Source organism: Ovis aries, chromosome 6, assembly GCF_016772045.2.
Source record: "Ovis aries strain OAR_USU_Benz2616 breed Rambouillet chromosome 6, ARS-UI_Ramb_v3.0, whole genome shotgun sequence".
NCBI lineage: Eukaryota > Metazoa > Chordata > Mammalia > Artiodactyla > Bovidae > Ovis > Ovis aries.
In genome coordinates this window covers 102353344-102367641 of record NC_056059.1, presented here as the reverse complement: position 1 = coordinate 102367641, position 14298 = coordinate 102353344, and the positions used below count along the sequence as shown (strand labels likewise).

General features: G+C 37.1%; 1 protein-coding gene across 21 annotated transcripts in view; it reads right to left on the bottom strand.

Moving 5' to 3' along the window:
* PTPN13 (protein tyrosine phosphatase non-receptor type 13) overlaps positions 1 to 14298 on the bottom strand; it is a 226989-nt gene that overhangs the window by 48717 nt on the left and 163974 nt on the right. For 9 of the 21 annotated variants that reach the window (XM_012180312.4, XM_060417400.1, XM_060417397.1 and 6 more), the window contains 11 exons: positions 11428 to 11517; positions 10796 to 10903; positions 10263 to 10394; positions 8777 to 9240; positions 7580 to 7711; positions 6243 to 6336; positions 5336 to 5421; positions 3783 to 3936; positions 2183 to 2397; positions 1979 to 2077; positions 279 to 643 (listed from right to left, as the gene is read on the bottom strand). In XM_012180312.4, coding sequence (XP_012035702.2) covers positions 279 to 643; positions 1979 to 2077; positions 2183 to 2397; positions 3783 to 3936; positions 5336 to 5421; positions 6243 to 6336; positions 7580 to 7711; positions 8777 to 9240; positions 10263 to 10394; positions 10796 to 10903; positions 11428 to 11517 — 1939 coding nt within the window. Of the gene's footprint in view, positions 1 to 278; positions 644 to 1978; positions 2078 to 2182; positions 2398 to 3782; positions 3937 to 5335; positions 5422 to 6242; positions 6337 to 7564; positions 7712 to 8776; positions 9241 to 10262; positions 10395 to 10795; positions 10904 to 11427; positions 11518 to 14298 lie in introns of all 21 variants that reach the window. The other 12 variants (XM_012180310.4, XM_012180316.4, XM_012180315.4 and 9 more) reach the window with 2 other exon arrangements.

The following is a 14298-nucleotide window of genomic DNA, read 5'->3' as shown; positions in this document are numbered from 1 at the left end:
CCTCTGTCCATGGAGATTCTCCAGGCAAGAATACTGGAGTGGGTTGCCATGCCCTTCCCCAGGGGATCTTCCCAACCCAGGGATCAAACCCAGGTCTCCCGCATTGCAGGCGGATTCTTTACTGATGGAGCCATCAGGGAAGCCCAAGAATACTGGAGTGGGCAGCCTAACCCTTTTCCACAGGATCTTCCCGACCCAGGAATTGAACCGGTGTCTCCTGCATTGCAGGCAGATTCTTTACCAGCTGAGCTACCAGGGAAGCCCAATATTGACAATACCTGCCCTCATGTTCTGGCTTATTAGGTATTTTCTGAGGATAGTAAAACATGGTACAAATGGGATCTTCTTGACTCCTGAGTGTGTCATGATGACTTTGTGCCTGTGACATCATGCTGCTTAGAGTCTGATGCAGAGCTGAACTCCAGCTCATGTTTGGTATCTTTGCTGGAGCTTTCACTAAGTCATCTTCTCCACTCTCGCTGCTGTCACTGTAACTGTCTCTCCTGGATGGGGACGCGCCTGGTCTCCTGTTTTTGTCAGACATCTCATTTTCATCTGAGCTGGTGCCTTGCTCTGCACACGCTGTCTGAGGAGGGTCTCTGCTGTTGTTCAGAGGTACTTGTGCTGGAGAGTGCAAGGGGGTCTGTAACGGACACATTTAAAAAGATCAGGGTGACAACTTATATTAACATATTTTTATTTATGTGAAAATGAACAAATTAAACATCAGTACTTCCTGTTAATATACTCAATTTTTTGATAAAAGTAATTTATGTTCATTAGAGAAAAAAAACCATATGTAAAAGTAACAATTGTTTATATTGTACAACTTGTACTTTCGTTCAGAATTAGAGTCATAGTATATATTGTACTTTGTATCTTGCTTTCAAAATTTAGGTTTCTACCATGAGTATTTTCTGAGATCCTTAAACGTGCTTTGCAAACACTGCATAAACTGTATAATAATCTTACAACTGGCTACAGCTTTTTATTGGATACAGATTTCTTTCTAGCTTTTCACTATTAATAGAAATCTAGAACTTCTTTGTATGTAGGTTTTCATCTGAGTTTCTCATTATTTCCTTGCAATTTTCTGTAATAGAAATATAATTTTCTATATTCAGAACATAAGATGTTTTTAAAGGCCTTGTTAAGTATTTCCAGATTGCTTTCCAGAAAGATTGTATCAACTTATATACTCAGGAACTGAGAGAATTTCTCAGTTCTTCCTATCTGATGACCAAAACCAATGTCATCTCTTAAATGCTACTGACAATGAACCTTACAGAAACGTTAGTTCCTTGTTAATGTCTTTATAATACTCCCTCCTTCTCCCCAGGATAAGGGTTAAAGTTTCTGGGGCCAGACACTCCTGTCTTTGATACCCAGTGATCATGTTCGTTGGTAACGGAACACTATTTTAAGTAGATAGGACAAAGGCTTTCAATTAGATTATTATTCACTTATGTGTGGGTTCCTAACTACCAGTATGCAATTTATAAATAACCATCAAAATAGATTTTGGGTTTTTTTGCTATTCCTTCATACAAGAGAGTGAAATGGACAAACATATTGCCTACTCTCTGATTCCCAGTATTAAAAATTAAGGCCAAAAAAATCTTAAATAATTCTTATTTTCATCGAAACTAGCTCAGAACGAGTATTTTAAAATTTGATTCAATGAAGAAACGGACAAAAGGTTTTTGTAACCAATATTTCATGTCTTTTTCTACTTATGTTTGGCAAGTAAATTCCCAAAATCCTAGAATCAGAAGGGAGAGAAGAGAAAGTGAATTATTTTATATTATAAACATCGAATACACTCACAGGTTATGTGACCCATATAAGATAATACTCCTAGCTAAAGAATTAACTAGGATGAAACCCAGGAGATCAATCAATGATGGAACCACTACAACTGAGTTAATCACTCCGATGACATTCTATAATAGTGTAAAGTAGTTTTCCTCAGTCTCACCGAAAGAGCAGGGTCAATTTCTGGCAGCACCCCAGGTGGAGGTCTACAGAGGAGCAAGGATACTTCTGGAGACGTTCCCCTGAGAGCAGATATGACCTCCTGAGGGAACCATGAATGAGAAATGAAGACACGGTTAAACCATTTCATTCTGAAAGACCAATCTGTCTCATTAAAAATGCTGCACTCCACAGGCTGGGGGCTCACCTGTTGAGATAGTCCTTTCAAAGAGGCTCCATTCACTTTTAAGATAACATCTCCTACATCAATTTGTCCACTTTCTGCAGCCGGCTGTCCAGGAAAGAGCTTTTTAACCCTTACTATGCTGGTGTTCATTTGCTCGGGTATAATATTATCCTCTCGAGAAAAACTGAATCCTAGGCCTGAGCTATTTTTCAGCAATTTCACCTCAAATGTATTCTCTGGAAAAAAAGGTATCAAAAAATGTAAATATTCTTAACAGGCTCTCTCTCTATATGCATATATACACTTTTGAATACATTTTTAAAAAGCCCATTTCCACCATACTCACAGCTTTATATGCACTTATTGCATTCTTATTCTATATTCAAATCCTATTTTACACTGTTATTAAGAAAATTTCACTTATTGAGCTGAGCTGCATGAACTAATAGGCTGCCTAATTAGAAAAGTGGGTTCTGAGAAAAATGTTCTAAAAAGGAAACTATGTCTTAATTCCATGTTTTATAAAACTGCAGAATGACAGAGAAAAAGAGGGGAAAATCCAAGAAAGGAGACAGTGAAAGAAATTCAGGCATAAATGGGACAGATTTGCTAAGAAAAACAAAACAAGGAACAGAGAAGGGTTATGGGGAAGTGGATAGGTGACCTAATATTTAGGTGAGATATAATTTAATTCAGTAAAACTGTAAGGCATGATGATAAAATTCTCATCAACAGAAGAAATGAAAAGAATGATGAGCAGGAAAGCATGAAGAAATATATTTAAAGACATAGTAATGGAAGAAATAAGGGAAGAACAGAAGGCAGTAAGATTAAGTGGACATGCTAATCTTATTTTCATAATCAGGAAAGATGATATAGGTTGGGCTAATATTTTCTCCTTATTTTGGGGACTAATTCAGAATTGATGAAAGTTGTATAAGCAAAGAAAAATCTAAAATAAAGACAAAACAATGCTTATGTACCACCACCACCACATATAAAGTAAAGGACATTTATACCCAGCAAAAGGAAGACAGATAAACTCAGAATGAAGAGTACTTCTGTATTATGAAGACATTTAACCTTATGAAAAACTCACTACATTAGTCTCGATTTCCTTTTTTCATTATGAGTTAGTGGCATGTCCAGTTTTACTACCAGTTAGCTGGAAAAGTTTGTAAGGAAAACAAGTATCTGGGAACTGTTAGTGAATTTCTATTCAGAGTTAGCTTCACAAGTTCACAAAATCAAACAGATATATAGAAAATGTAAGAGTCAAGGTTTCATATGGGTTTGAAGTCATTCTCAGCAATTATTTATATTTATTTTTTTCTCTTACAAATTTTATTTTGAATTTTACAACTATTTTAGGCACCATTAAATGACCATAATTTGTTTTGTGCCTGATTTCATTAGTCAAAGCCTTTCAGACTTCAAGAACTACAACTACCTGTGGTTCCCCCTGCCCCCCCAAATTCAGTACAGTGCTGCATCAGGTTATTATTTATACTTGACAAGAATCAAGAGACTCAGTATGAATTATGTGCTGACATGTAGAAATCAAACTTTGAATAATCCAGGAATAAGTTTAAGGTGAGATGACAGCCTCCCAGGGTCTGACCTTCAGTAACAAAGCTGTAGTCTTTGACATGAGTCATTTTCTTCATCATTTTTTCTGGGGCTTGACCTTGGGTGTCTGCATTGGAGAGGGTACACTGGGGGACATGTTCTTTGGATGCTGGAGACTGTCCTTTTTCTAACAACAGATGAACAACCTGTATAAATAGAAGAGTGCCTTATTAATTAAGAAGAAAGTTACATAAGAAAGCAAATAAATTTTCAGGACTTTGTACAGTTGGTGGTATAAGATCATTTAAAGTAACTCTCTGGTCTACCAATACACAAGTAGAGGGAGGGAAAAACAGACAAAAGCAAGGGACTAAAAATGTCAAAATCAAGTTTTTTAAAAATTATTTTCTGTATAAAGAAGATACATGAATAGAAAGAAAAACATTCTATTATAAAAATAATATAAACACATTGTAGAAAATTCAGATTCTAAAATAAAATCAGATAGCCATTGGGAAGCTGCTGTATGGGCACAGGGAGCTTAACCCAGAGCTCTGTGACAACCTAGAGGGGTGGGATGGGGTTGGAGGTGGAAGGGAGGTTCAGCAGGAAGGGGACACATGCATACTTGTGGCTGATTCATGATGTTGTATGGCAGAAGCCAACACAATATTGTAAAGCAATTATCCTCCAATTAAAGATGGAAAAAAATCATTATTATCCTAATAATATAAAGACCATTATAAGTACTTTGGTAAACTCCCTGACTTAAAAATGTATTAGAACAACGTGAATTTATCCCTTGGGCTGAAGGATACCTGGAAGTGAAAACCACTAGGTATTTGTAGATGTTTATCTGTCTAGTCAAGGCTATGGTATTTCCTGTGGTCATGTATGGATGTGAGAGTTGGACTGTGAAGAAGGCTGAGCGCCAAAGAATTGATGCTTTTGAACTGTGGTGTTGGAGAAGACTCTTGAGAGTCCCTTGGACTGCAAGGAAATCCAACCAGTCCATTCTGAAGGAGATCAACCCTGGGATTTCTTTGGAAGGAATGATGCTAAAGCTGAAGCTCCAGTACTTTGGCCACCTCATGCGAAGGGTTGACTCATTGGAAAAGACTCTGATGCTGAGAGGGATTAGGGGCAGGAGGAGAAGGGGACGACCCAGGATGAGATGGCTGGATGGCATCACGGACTTGATAGACATGAGTCTGAGTGAACTCCGGGAGTTGGTGATGGACAGGGAGGCCTGGCGTGCTGCGATTCATGGGGTCGCAAAGAGTCGGACATGACTGAGCGACTGAACTGAACTGAACTGAACTGATGGAAAAAAAACGTTAAGGCAATCTCTCCCCTTCCTCCTGGCAGATCTCGGGTGATATTAGGGCTAAATGTGATACAGAAAGCCCGCTTCCACAATAAAAATCCTCGTCATAATATTTGCTTCCCAATTTGGAAGGAAAAAAATATGAGGATGTTTATTTACATTAATCAGGCTTTGTTTCTTGACCAATAAATTTGGAGATCTCAGTCAAATTGATATTATTCACACATTATTATGTTCTTCCGAGATATCTAGAGAAGGCTGGTATAATGATCTCTTACCTGTCCTGTATTTCTCAGTGTTTCCACAGCTTGCTTGTGGGTAGCCCCTTCTAGACTAACTCCATTGACAGCGAGGACACGATCACCTATAAATTAGGCAGTAATGATGAAAGAAGCAAGTCAGAAAATAAGGATTCTACATGTTCTTTAATACCTTAAGGTCTTGTTTTATAGTAATTTGCTCAAGGAGAGACTCAGACAAATTCTGGACAAAAGTCTGTCACAGAGTTTCTTTAACATATACTTAATTCCTTTCTCTATTCTACAGCTTAGGTATATTTTCAAACTGGATATTATATATACTATAAAATCAATTTTAATTATGAAAAAAATGACACGCTGAGCTGCAAACGCAGAGAGATGGGAGAGAACTAACCTAGTTAGTTCTTATTAGAAATGCAGATGTCATTGTTTTTACAAGGGCACTACCCCTTTCCAATTCTCTGGAAATTTGCTTCTTAAAAAGTACAAAGCATGAACTAAAACAAGATATTTTCTGATACTATATAGAGGATGGTCTTTCCTGGTAGCTCAGATGGTAAAGAATCTGCCTGCAGTGCCTGAGACCTGGGTTTGATCCCGGGGTTAGGAAGATCCCTTAGCGAGGCCAAGGCACTCCACTTCAGTATTCTGGCCTGAAGAATCCCCATGGACAGAGAAGCCTGGTGGTTTACAGTCCATGGGGTTGCCAAGAGTCGGAAATGACTGAGCGACTAAGCACAGCACAGAGGAAAAGCTGGAAATAAGTGTTTGGAATCATATCAAGGAGCTTTTTCATGTTGTAATCTTAAAATAATATGTTCTTATTTTATATTATGAATACTTTGCAGGTCTTCATCAACTTTCCAATTTCTTATTTGTTGACACGATAATCCTTATGTAATTCCCATACCCACAAACACTCTACCTTTGTGAATTCTGCCATCAGACTCTGCTGCTCCCTTGGGAATAACGGCTTTCACATAAATGCCACCATGTCTGACACTGGTATTCACACCTCCCTAAGTGGAAAAAGACGAATAACGTTTTGTCACATGAAAAATGTTGCACTCCGTCTTTCAGGTCTGAGACCTAGAAAGCATTCCATTCATCAGCCAAAGCAGCAGCATCACATTAGCACATGCAATTACTTCAATACCCAAGAATATTTCTAGCAAGTTTTCCAAATGCGAAAACAGCTACATTTTAGAAAAATTCTTTATTCAGAAAATAACGACATGCCAGATCTTTGCCTGGATGAGAGGGTGCTCTTCCTTTCAGAAGTCTATACCGTGCATTAGGCACAAACGGCAAGCAAAATCCAGCCATGAAATATTAGTGTGAGAATATAACTGTCAGAAATAAACAGCATATGGAGTAATATGCCAGATCATATTTGCTAATTTGAAAACGAATCTCATGAGGCAATGGAAAATTTTCTTTTCATTTTAAAAGGTTTTGGTATAGAAGTTGTGCTACAGAGTAGATGAGGTCTCATGAGTGGATGCTCCATCTCTTGTGGATATTCAGCTTTTATTTCCCTTCACAGTAGGAAGATAATAAAATTCTAAAGAAGTTACGGACAAGATAAAAAGGGTTACAGTATTGAGGACTGATAGAAAATCAGGTTTTCTTTTGGATCTCTATTTGTTAAGAGTATTATTTCTACCTTATTTCTAAATGCCTTTTCCTAACAAACAACACCCTTCAAATATAAATGATAATATCACACTTTAGGGTATAGTATGTTAATAGAATTCTAAAGCAGTCTCATCAAATAGCCTATGCTCATATTTTAATTTCTTTAGAAGTATTACACATATTTTTGGGAACTTCTAATAATAAACTACTAATCATATTTGCATGCCAAGATGTATTATGAAGTGAAGGGCATATAAATATATATTCGACTTCAATTATTTATGATGTAGGTTAAAATTATTCCATGCTGATGTAGAAGCTGCCAAGAATATATAAGACATACTTCTCAATTATATATTTTTCAAGTCTTGTATTCAGATTAAACAAGTATGAAATCTCTAGGGGAAAATAGCATTTGTCTAATTTCTTTTAAGCCACAGGAAAAAGTGACTAGAAAACATAAGTTTTTTAAAAAAAGTCTTAAGATATAATTCAATTTAAAATTTTGCAAATATTTGACAAGTTTCCTTTTTTGAAGCAAAATAATTCAAGTAATAAATTGGCATTTGATAGGCTGCTGGAAATGGAGAAGAGAAAACATTTGAAAACCTTGTCAAACAGTACCGTGACACTTATCCCCAAGCTGTTATCATTTTTAGCCAGTTCAACCTCAAAGATATCTCCAGGTTTAGGAGGTGATGAAGGAAAAGTTTTAAAATTCATTTTGTTGGAGGTATTCATGGAGGAGGAAGATTCCTTAACAAAGAAAAACAAACAAAAGCATTTCTTGTTAGAGTCAAACAGAGTTATTAATGGAAGATCTTTCTCTTTTTGAAAAATTAAGAAAAAGCAAGATATTAAAGGACAGAGTAGACTAAAAAATGATGAGGGCTGGAAAAGATCTTAAGGATCATCTAATCCAAGGCCTTCAGAGTTTAAAACTGAGGAAATTGAGATCTAGAGCCTAAAGGCCTTGCTTCAGGTAAAAAGATACGACTGAGGGAAGCCCAGAATCCAATTCAAACCTTGGCTTTTACATAATCCTTATCCAGTGCTTTTTATACATTCAAACTTAGAAAACATTTCTATTTCCTGTAAAAAAAAAAATCCACATATATCATGTAGTAGCTTTTAACTTGGGCCTTTAAGATGAGTAGGCCTCAAGTTTATTTTGCTAATGTTTAAATCCAATATAAATATAGGCACAACAGCCAAGCCCAATCTATAAGGACATAACTCTCTCAGGAGGAATGCTGGAGACATTAATGAGGAATGCTTCTCAGTGAACAAAGGGCTTAAGGTTCTTTTCTGAATCCACTTGTGAAAATGGGTCTAAATTATATCATGTCTAATATTTCTAGGAAATGGTCAATTTTCTATCTTATTATTCTTATTATCATACATTCAGAACTTCAGAGTAATTTAGGCTGTTAACAGTAAAGCCAACTGCCCATTATATGAATTATTTAGGAACAATTTTTTCAGATATTAAGTTCTCTTTTAATATAAATATTAAGTATGCAAGAGAGAAACAATTTATAGAAAACAATCATAATCTGGTTATTCATTCCTTTGTGTAATCACGTAGCAAGTTCCCAGAATAATAGCCATTTGGAATTAGTATTCAAAGCTGCTAATTTCTCTGAAAGTTAGCATCAAATGCAGTAGCAGTTAGTAGCATTATACATAAACAATTTCTCCTTTCCAGAATAATGTACTCTGTTCATAGTAGATTATTCTGCTCTATAATACATTTGTTGTTGTTTGTTTTGTTAAGTGGGGGAAAAAAAAATAAAAACCAAGATTCAAATTAAACGGTGCCTTTTTTGGTATGTGATGATCCTGACTGCTGGAATAAGTTGCTTCATCCATGTCTGAATCTCCACGGTCAGAGTAATCTGGTGCATCAGAAATGCCTGTATTTTTAGCTTTGCTTCGGTTACTGTCAGTAGAAGTCCACTTTTTCTCGGTGGCTTTGGATATCACAGATGGGGAAGGGCTGCCACGCTGTGAGTCCTGCCAGCTGCGGTCAGCTGCATGGCTGGCAAAGAACCCATTGACCTGGCTCTGTGACAAGCTGGCACTCTCAGTCCTGGAGTCTTGAGAGCTCAGGCTTCCCTCCCGCAGGCCCCCAGACAGCCCAAACGAGCTCTCTGAGATGTGCCTCGGGGTGCCCCGTGGCCAGCAGTGATCCTCAGAAGAATTTACAGTGCTGTCTTGCAGGTGGGAAGGCTTTTTCATGTAGTTTTTCATGCCATTGGCCATGTGCACAGGAGTAGAAGGTACTGCAAAGTCAAAATCAGCCCGTGAGAATAACAGGTTAGTGACACACGCCTGGGCTCACACACATGCACACTGTTCCCTGGTAGCTGCTGCGAGGATTTTACACAGGATAACATGTGCACAACACCTGACCGGGGCTTGGGACCCTGACAAGGTCCCAACAAACACTGAAGATGCTTTCTGTTTCCTTTGCCTCCTCTTTGGTCATTCTTTGGGCAACTTCTATGGGAATGTGTATCTGCCTCACCTGAACTCCTCATTTCCATTCCCCAAGACCCGTTTCAGGTAAGTTTCCCCTGTGAAGACTTTCTTAATTCCCTATCCAGAGATAACTTGAATCTCCAAAGATCTCTGTTGAATGGTTATTTACATACTTGTTTTATACTGTCGTAACAAACTGCCTGTTTTAGACTCCAAGTAATTATCAAAGAAGGTAATTCCATACTCCTTACATACATAGTTCTTTTAAAAAGCCACTTAGGAAAGCTTTCCTAAGACAAAAATCACAGGTGACATGTGGAAAAGAATTATAGATAATACATATATGTGGAATCTAGAAAAATGGTACAAAATTATATGGTCTTTTACATATATGTGTCTTTTACACACATATGTCTTTCATATTTCTGGTATGTTGGCATCCTTTCCCTTTTATAAACAGGTTCAAGACAGGACTTCATAGATAACTGTTATGTAACTGTATTAATTGGGCAATGATTAAGAATTTTATTTCTAATTTGGTCTAAGACGTGATAGAACACACCAAGTACTTGGAATTTACTCAAGTGACACTGATTTTGCACAACAAATCATTTTTATGCATGTAAAGAGGAATGAGACAGAAAATCTTGGAAGTGATGAATGAAAGACTTGTACTGATGCACAAAATTAAAGCAATCAGAACTACACATATTAGATTTCCAGAAAGGAAATAAAAGTTTAAATCTAATTTATGTGTCAAGGTACTGAAATTTTTGTGGGAACTGGAACAGGATCCACAGCTCAGAGACATCCACAGTGTTACCTTTGGATAGCTTTTCTTTTGGCTGAGAGATAACAAGGGTCACATCTTCAGGTGCATTTTGCAAAATTTCAACTGCTGCATGGTGGCTGACCCCCTCGAGACTGACACTATTCACAGATATCAAACGGTCTCCTGTAAAAACAGACAACCCAGTGTCTTCTACAGCTAAGAGAAATTCAGGCTAAATCTTAGAAATGTTACCTCCCCCTCATTATTTTTGTTTTACCCAACTTCTGCTTTTGCTATCTGTGCAAATTCACTGTCGGTAAATACTTCAAAGTGAAAGTGTTAGTCGCCCAGTTGTGTGTCTGACTCTTTGCGACTCCATGGACTGTAGCCTGCCAGGCTCCACTGTTCATGGAATTCTCCAGGGAAGAATACTGGAGTGGGTAGCCATTCCTGTCTCCAGGGGATCTTCCCGACCCATGGAATGAATCTGGATCTCCCACATTGCAGGCAACTTTACCATCTGAGCCACTAGGGAAGCCCAGTAAATACTTAGGAAATTCCCTAAATTACCTAAAAATAAATACCTGGCTTTAAGCATCCATCCAAGTCAGCTGGTCCTCCAGGAGTAACTGAACTAATAAATACACCTAGATCCAGTCTTCCCATCTTTTCTCCACCAATAATTTGAAATCCTGTGAATTAGCACATTAAAATAAAATCTTCATGGGGAGGGGCAAGATACAGATTAGGAGACTAAAAGGTATAAACTACTATGTATAAAATAAATAGGCTATAAGAATATATTACATAGCACAGGAATATAGCCAATATTGCATAATAACTATAAATGGAATACAACCTTTAAAAATTGTGAATCACTATGTTGTATACCTGAAACTTACATGGCATTATAAATCAACTGTCTCAATAAAAAAAAAGTAAAAATGAAAATATCTCATGGCATTGGTGCTTTCAAGGACTAATGATAAGTCTGCCTGACACACAGAAGTGTACAGACTCATACTGAATATGACTTAATAGGTAACACATGTGAGACGGGATTTAAATTAGGTGGAAACATTGCTTGTAAGCATTTCACCTTTGGCATTTCCTGACTGGGCAAGTGGGAGAAGAGGACTCAGGTGGGGACAAGTGGGCTGGTTCCTCAATACCAATGTTAAATTCTCACAGACCTTGAAGAATCTCAGTGACTTACCTAAGCCATACTGTGCATCTTTTTTCAGGTTAACCAGAGTGATCTCCCTTTCTGGTGAAGATGCTATGCTCCATCTTTTGTGTAGCACATCTATGGGGAAATTTTAAGATACAATTAACATAACATGGTTAGGCATTGAGACTGTCTGCTTGTTCCAATTTAAATAATAAAGCTCACTATTAGATTTGTCAGTCACTTTAAAATCATATTTTAAATAATATGCTATTATCTATCTGCTGATAATGAGCAGTTTATCAAACGATTATGTTATTCATTTATTCCTTATAAATGGTTCCCTGTGAAATCAGTCTATTTCAGTTACAAACGCATAAATAGATCTCAAGACACTGAATGATTTGAGCAGGTTTACTCAGTTAGTCTTCCCTGGTGGCTCAGATGGTAAAGCGTCTGCCTGCAATGTGGGAGACCCGGGTTCAATCTCTGGGTTGGGAAAATCCCCTGGAGAAGGAAACCCACTCCAGTACTCTTGCCTGGGAAATTCCATGGACCGAGGAGCCTGGTAGGCTACAGTCCATGGGGCTGCAAAGAGTCAGACAGGACTGAGCGACTTCATTTTCACTTTCATTCAGTTAGTTACAGGTAGAAATGAACCTTAAACTTAGGTTGTTACACTCTGTCTTTCTGTCACATCATAGCTGACCTCCTGAATTCAACAATGCTCAATATGTAAATCTTCTACTAATAAGTGGCTGGCATTTCTATTTGTATGAGTAGAACATTCATGGTAAATTCTAAGGTTTGCGAAGAGACAGGATTAGTTCTTTTAAATCTGACTAATGACTTAGCTGGCACATTTATATTCTCAAAGCCCTTTATTTCTTATTTTATTTATGGAACAATCTCATGAGGTAGGCAAAGAGATTTTTAGTCACTTTTTAGCAGATAAGGAATAATAGTTCATGACTTGCTCAAATTATAGCAGGCATCACTGCCCAGCAAAACACCTTAGGCACTTGATGAATGCTAAACACACTGAGTGAATGTTGGCATCAAAACTAAAATTTACTTTTTCTTATTTCCACTGGTTTTCTTTTTAAGCAACTGGATCACTAAGAAGTATCTCCTAAGTTAAACCAATAAATATGCCACTTAATTGTCATATTATTAAAATTACTTCATTTAGTTAGCAATCAGAGCATGTGAAAACACAGAAATATACACACACACTTTTTGTTATGAGTTAAAATGTGTTCCTCCACCCTTTCCACAAATAAATGAGCTGAACCAATAACTCCTAGTACCGCAGAATTCATAATCATATTTAGAGACAGGTTTTTAAAAAGATAATTAAGTTAAAATGAGGTGTTTAGGGTGGCGGAATTCAATATGACTTCTTCCTTATAAAGAGGGAGGCTTCCCTGGTGGCTCAAACGGAAAAGCACCTGCCTGCAATGAGGGAGACCTGGGTTCGATCCCTGGGTCGGGAAGATCCCCTGGAGAAGGAAATGGCAACCCACTTCCAGTACTCATGCCTGGAAAACTCCATGGATGGAGGAACCTGGTGGGCTACAGTCCATAGGGTCGCAAAGAGTTAGACACCACTGAGTGACTTCTCTGTATAAAGAGGGAATGTGGATATAGCTATGTGTGCATTGAGGGAAACTCATATGAAGAAAGAAGAAGGCCTCTATCTACAAAGCCAAGGAGTGGTCTCAAGAAATCAATGCTGCTGACACTTTGATCTCAGACTTCTAACCTTCAGAACTGTGAGAACAAACCTATGTTGTTTAAGCCTCCCAATCTGTGGGACCGTGTTATGGCAGCTCGAGTAAATTAGTACATTTCTTAACATCAACTGTAATTTAATAGTTGATACTTGTCTGTCTGTGAGGAGGTGGCAGTGGCAGCAAATGAGTTCAACACACTCAGAAAGATATCTGTTTAAATCTACAAATTTATCTCTAAATAGTTTTTAGGCATATTGAAACTTTTTGAAAATTAGAGGTTATCCACCAACATATGATTACCCATGGATTTCAAATTGCATTATTATGTTATTAATAACAACATGTTACACAACATGTATTAATGCTTAAATGATGCAGATGTGATAGTTCATATTCTAGCAATAAACTCCTTTAATTTCAGAAAACCACCACCACCATGAGATGCTCTCTGAAGTGAATTAACCTTGTCCCTTAAACACCAAGTACTAGTGCAAGCTTGATAGCTCCCTATAGTATACATGTCTCTATTGTGTTGTTTCTTTTTGACCAAAACTTAAGTTATAAACTCGGCTATAATCAACAGAAGTAATAGTAGTTCAATATTTCTAACTAATGAGATATCAAAAAAAAAAAAAAAAGGAAAAAGATCACTGGACAATGGTATGAAGAGCCTTATATATTTAGTTTATACAAGTAAAGTTCATGAATTAGTTACTGTCTAAATTAATATCTAAGTGGCTGATATGCTGCTGCTGCTAAGTCGCTTCAGTTGTGTCCGACTCTACCTTCATCCTAAAATAGATGATTAACTCTAATTTTCAGCTAGAGTTAAATAAAAAATACAACAGAATGAAACTGATAAAATGAGACAAATAAGGGATGAAGTCATGTTAGGTATTAAATGTAAACTTTTATCACCATTGTGAAGACAGAGTCCATTTCCTTTATGCAGAGTGTTTCTGCCTTTGATTATAAAAGTGATCAATATTCTGAATGTTTTTAAGGAGTATATGCTAAAAGTCAAAGGTATTGATTCAAATAAAAATACCATTTCTTTATTTTCATTTCCAAAAATATGTACTTACAAGATTGGTTATTTATGCTACTTATTTTAAAAATATGTGTGTGCATGTATACCAAACATTTCCTAGGTAAACAATATTGGGATATATGTGTATACACG